The 6106-nt window shown below is 43.0% G+C and overlaps 1 protein-coding gene across 1 annotated transcript; it reads right to left on the bottom strand.

Annotated features, from left to right (window-relative positions):
- Nucleotides 1–2727: 2727 nt before the first annotated feature.
- tpbgb (trophoblast glycoprotein b) lies at nt 2728–5019 on the bottom strand. The gene has a single exon (XM_040013194.1). It carries the CDS (start codon nt 4464–4466, stop codon nt 3333–3335), a length of 1134 nt encoding a protein of 377 aa, XP_039869128.1. The 5' UTR covers nt 4467–5019; the 3' UTR covers nt 2728–3332.
- Between the last annotated feature and the right edge of the window lie 1087 nt (nt 5020–6106).

The following is a 6106-nucleotide window of genomic DNA, read 5'->3' as shown; positions in this document are numbered from 1 at the left end:
TTTAATGGGCTAAAACTTCAGTGCTAAAGCGTGCACGAGGAAGGTATAAATCAAAGGTGACATTGTTGAATTAGAGGACACACACATTACACACAAAAGTACCCTCCCCATCTCTAAAACTGGCAAAGCTGTTGTTTGAACCAATGTCTTGAGAGATGCAAGAGTTCCACACAGTACGCACAAAGCTAAAGATACCGATAGTATAGATAACACCACTGATATTGGTATCAGATTGATAATAGCATGACTGGATTGACACTTTGTTTCTATCTACCAAGTTCAATATGTAACCTATCCGGTTGTTCAGTGATGACGCGACGAATCCTACTTCCGGGTCTAAAGTAGTCTGCGTTTAATATGGCTTTTGTGTTGTTAACATGTTTAATGTTATGTATTTTCTTCTATTTGATCTCAAAAAGCTCCTAAAACAGTCAGTGATCCCTGTTGACCTCCCTCGGCTTTTATTACCACTAATCATTTATTTAAGCTCAGTTTTTAAAACCTTAGGATGTAACTACAGCCCAGCCCATGCAGCAGTATATGAATGACTAACCTCTTATTGTGGATGGATTATCTCAGTTGTTCTCCTGGCTGAAGTTTGGTCCTTTTACAGCATCCTGCCATGCGATTACATTTGTTCCTGACCACCGAGAACACTCACGTTAACTTTTATCGAGTGGAAAAAAGTTAGCTTGTTTATATTATGCTAACATAGCTGTGTCGCTAGCGGTCACGTAGCACATCATTATATACCAGCTAGCCCAACTTCAGTAACCCTACAAACGTCACTGCTGTTTAGTTTTCTGTCTTCATTTATGCTGGAAGTGATAACAGAGCTGTACGTTTTAATTTGTTTCCAAAACCCCGCAGTCAGGACATGCTATATTGTATTTAGATAGAAGCTAGCGAGCTAACTCCCTGCTAACTTCTAACTCCGTTAAATGTCATAAATTCCGTTTTCATGGATGCCTGGATGTTAAACTCAATTGTTACACCTGGTAGAGCAGAACGCTGATCATTTTATTAAAGATGAAAGACTTTAGACAGTTTTTCAACTCTCAGTAATGCCATAGTGATCGTTTGATATATGGACCTGCAGCGGAGTTTAGACCCAGACACGGCTAGTGACGTCAGACTGAACAATCGGATTCTATGAATTCTATGAAATTCATTATTTTTTCTGCAAAGCTGAAAGGTGTGTTTTGTTGTGTTATTATTGTGAAAAGTAAAAATCACAATGATTCAGTGGTCACTGAAATGTGTTCAGAATTTGCAAACTGATAACGATTCATTTCAGAAATCATGACACACTGCTCTCCCCTCCATAAGCAGCCTTAATAAGTCAAAAGCATTGGTATTGATATCATCAGAGCTGGCCCCGTATTTACTTGGTATCACATTGATAGCAAAATTTGCAGTATCACACAGCACTACCTGCCGCGCCTGCAGGAGACACACAAAGCATCAACACTAACCGGAGCACCAGATAACACAGACAGCGTTCCACATGACTTCCCTTTCTGATATCCAACAAGTCTAATCAGACACATCCAGAGACAGTCCCAACTACAGCAGCAGCAGCTGATGACAAAAGCTCTTATTTCCCCCCCTACCCTGAAACACACAGATGTGCAGAAACACGCAGGCCTGGCAAAACTGTGAAGGAAATCTGTGTAAGAGGCACGCTGCGTGCACTGGAAATAGCATGCTGCGGGCAACGTGAGCCCCTTCATTAAAGAAACTGAGGAATAGGGAGATGATTATCTGTAATCTCTTCTTTTTTAAAGGCCAAGGAAGTTCACAGTTGTTCCTGCATGCAGACACAACAAACATCATTATTTTGTACTGCTAGATGGCAACACGCATGGATTCCCTTCAAAGGAATACCACGCATTATTAAATTATTAATCCATACTATAGTGGACAACATGAAAAAAAAAGAAATAACCCTCCCCCCAATACAACAGCAACTGACAGATGAGTAAAAACACTAATGACTTACTTCCAGGGATGCAAGTTCCCCTAAAGAAGGGTTACATGAAAAGAAAAGCTGCTTGGGCTCATTTCCATAATACCTCCGTGTGCCCCCATGAGCGCCAGCATCTCTGGTTCGGTTTTTCTTCATTTGCATGTGCCATGGAGCGACACGAACACTGATTTTTTTCCCGGGTTTTTGCAGCTGGAGCATATTGAAATGCTTACAGTAAACGCTGGTAGGAGCTGTTAGTAGTGAGATTAGTCTTCTGGCTGCAGTGCAGGCTCACAGACATTATTCTGGGAGGGGAAGGGGTCACAGCAGAGCCAGTGGTTCTTTATCAGACACACAGCGTGAAGTAAATTGGACCGGAGATAACAGTTGGGCTACTCTCATCACCTTTAAACCCGCAGACAGAAGACTCATTTGAATTCAGGACATGTCCTCTATTCAACATCAGAATTTGACTTCTTTCCACAGAAAGTTGCTTGTTAATGAGAACACAGCCGTACACTGTTACCCTGGAGATACTATAAGTGGCAAAAGTGCAAACGTTTCACACATTGCTGAGCTCGCTGACAGCTGGAGTGAGATTTAGTGTTTGTCATGTGGTTTTTAGCCGAGTTGTGGCCCTGCCTCGGGAATGTAAGTGTGTGTGTGTGTGTGTGTGTATGTGCCCGTGAACTCCTTCATCACAGCTTTGGGATCACATTCCTCAGTCTTACAATTAAAAAGCCCTCAGTCAAGACAGATACCAGCAATCCAGAGGCATTTTATTCAGCTCAATATCATCACAGGAGAAAAAAAAAAGAGCAATCACATCCACCTAATAAATCCGAAGAGCTAATGCAGTGTGCACTATAATCATTCAAAAGAAGGCATACTGTATTACACATGTTCACGTTTAAAAAACAAACTCAAGCAGTGTAACATTTGTCTGCAGCTGAGGCTTTACGAGAAGGATGCAACGACTGGCAGTGTGTTTTCACCAACTATTCTTTTAGTTACAAGTCAGTTCCCTTCATTCGTTTATCCTTTAGGGGAAAGTAAAAATAGAACATATCACTCTTTGCAACTGTCCAGAAAACCCCTTTGCCATGACTCATTGTCCATGCACTGTTACACAGAGACAATGCTGCTGACATCGCAGCTGCCAGGTGACTGGTACGGGACATGCGGCAGTGGCTGATGGGGAAGTCACTAAGGGGTGGTTAAAAAGGAGCGGCGACAGGTGCAAAGTCTGAGTATTATCATGGGGTGTGGGGGAGGAAGACTTTCATGCAAATCTTAATAGTATAAAGTCATTTATTATCTCACTACACGGTCCCAGGCTGGTGCCACGCTGTACGCCCCCTCTTCACACATCTGAATTGATGCTCAGGTTGGCCAAACGTGGGTCAGAGTTTATCTCATACCTGTAATGATACCCCTCCATGTGGTCCCTACAAGCATCCCGGATGTTGTACATCCACCGTTTGATGCCCTTTCTGTTCAGGTAGAGCACCAGCAGGAATATGACGCCGATCAGGGCCAGCACCAGTCCCAGGAACACGTAAGAAGTCCCCAGCACGCCCTTCATCTCCATCGAGCACTTCAGCTCGTACTTCTCCAACTGCAGAAGCGGCTGGCGTCTCAGGTCCTTGGGGTTCGTGCAGGTCAGGTTCTGGACGTCGACGACCTGAGTGGAGTTCTTCAGCCACATCAGCGTGTCCTCGATAAAGCAGTTGCAATGCCAGGGGTTCCCTGCCAGCTGGATGCGGAGGTCGGGCTTAAGGCTGAACTCTGCCATCATGATGCTGGACAGATCTTTCAGGCTGTTGTTCCTCAGGTCAAGGTCACGCAATGGGGGCACTCTGAGAGTCCCGTTGTGGATGTTGATGATGGAGCTGTTCTGCAGGCTGAGGCTGACCAGGCTGGAAAGACCAGTGAATATATCGCTGGGAAGAATCACAAGGTCATTGTTGGACAGATCCAAGACTGTCAGCTGGACGAGGTTCCTGCTGCGCAGGAAATTTAGAAGCTCATCTGTGGTGGAGTGATTGTGCAAAGACCTACTGAGGTTCAAGTGCTGCAGTTTATTGTCACTGGGGAAAGCGCTTTCACTGAAATACTGGAGTGTGTTGTTGCTCAAGTCCAGCTGCACAAGGTTTGGCAAGTTGTTAAATGCCATCGTATCCACATACTCCAGCTCATTCCCACTGAGATGGAGATCTGTTAATAGCTCCAGGCGGGTTGGGAAGGAGTCCCCACTAATACGGGAAATGCTGTTTCCTGACACAAATAGAATTTTGGTGTTGTTTGGTATGAAATGCGGGATCTTGTCCAAGTCCTTGTTTTGGCATTTCACAGTTTGTGAGGAGCACAAGCATTCCTCCGGGCACCCGTGACCGGACGGCACGATCGCGAGGAGGAAAAGTAAAAACATCACGCCGGACTTTCGGAGTCTCCCTCGCGTGCCTCCGCAGTCACTATCGCACAACGTGCTTAACATGCGCCTCTTGGAGTTTGGAAATCAGTGTGCGCAGAGCGTGCGTAAGGAAATCGTTTTTAAAACAATCCAAGCGTGCGACCCCTGCTTCGTTATTCGTCCGCGGTGTGGGGAACAAAGGAAAGTTTTTCTAACACCGTTTCCCACGTTTATCCTTTCGAAAAATGCCCCCAGTTCCAACTCCATACAACTACCGCCACACCATTCTTGTTTAGGATGAGTCTACATTTCAGTGAAGCAGGCAAACTTCTCCGATCCTGTTTCTTTGTCTTCCCAGTCTCAGGCTTTTCGGAACATTAGAGGTACAAGATATTTTTCCCCCTTTCCTTAGCAAAACAAGCAAATCCAGAATATTTATTTCTTCTTTTTCTTCTTCTTCGTTTTTTTTTTTTTTTTTTTTTTTTTACATCCAGTTACTTATTCCGGCTGCCGGTTTCCAAACAGACAAAACTCTCGTTCTCCCAGAGGTGCCATATAAATTACAAACGTATTTCCAGCATTCCGCTCCTCCTAATCGTTGCGCGTCAAGAGGGAAAGACCAACCGCAGCAACACAGTGCAGACCATTGCAAGGAGGGAGCGTACCATTATTCAAGAAAAGAGGGGGTGAACAGAAAACTCCCACAAGTTTTCTTCGGCCTTCAGTTTTATTTCTTATGCTTATGCTTATAAGTGGTTTATTTTTTTTATAAACCTAACCTGAAACTCTTGCAGTATTCATAAATTGGCTCGCAGTATGTATGAAGAGGGCTGAATAGTTCATCTTAAATGGGACATGGGCTTATGGATAGCTTAGTGTGGAAGTGTTAACATTCATTTTATTCCTGAAAATCGCAGTTACTTTCTGTATTAAATAATAAAATGTTCTATATAGTCTCAAAAAAATCAAGAACAGATTTAAAGAAGCAAGCCAGTCTGGCTGTTGGATTAAGTGTTATATATTAGAAAGAACGAGACACAGCACTGTCATTATTAGTATTATGATGTGAAGACATTATGAAGAGAGATGGTTTTGTGCTCATGCACACTTCAGTTGTTTTCTTATATTTTAAATGTTAATATGTCACTGTTCTACCCTACAGGAGTCTAGATTTCCTTTTATGAATAACTGTAGCGTTTGGATTGAATGACTTGTCAAACATAAGTTAAAAATAAGTGTAATGAAGCTCTAATAACTCATGAATAAAACTGAAGCGGTACTTGATATTCTACAAAAAGAGGAGGTGACCCTGCATGAGGAAAGGGAGGGAAGGTAAAGGATTATCAGTCCTTATTGCATTTTTATGAATTGTAGTTTTTATTAAGCAACAGACCATAAATCAGTATTTTGCACTGTTTAGTTAAAAGGAAAAGGGTGCTTTCATGTGGTCTCTTATGTCAAAGGGTCACCAGATGCCCTTGCTTACCCACTCATCCGAATTTGTCAGACTTGGGACCAGCACTGGGAATACACCAGCTTGTGTCCTCCTGAGTCTGGGTTCGCGTGTCTCCTCCTGGTCTCAAACTGGGGACAGTTTGCTTACATGATGAATCTATGAAGATAAACGAGGAACACCATGAAGATTTATTACATGTCAGCAAAATACTAAATTAAATAGCAGTAAAGAAAACACAAAAAGTGCCTGGATATTGTGTATTAATATA

Source organism: Simochromis diagramma, unplaced genomic scaffold, assembly GCF_900408965.1.
Source record: "Simochromis diagramma unplaced genomic scaffold, fSimDia1.1 OVJJ01000618.1, whole genome shotgun sequence".
Classification (NCBI taxonomy): Eukaryota; Metazoa; Chordata; class Actinopteri; order Cichliformes; family Cichlidae; genus Simochromis; species Simochromis diagramma.
Note: the sequence above shows the minus strand (reverse complement) of the source record. Positions and strands in the feature narration are given on the sequence as shown.

What these genes read in the sequence shown, in the direction of transcription:
- tpbgb (XM_040013194.1), bottom strand. Translation starts at nt 4,466, where the DNA reads ATGTTAAGCACGTTGTGCGATAGTGACTGCGGAGGCACGCGAGGGAGA.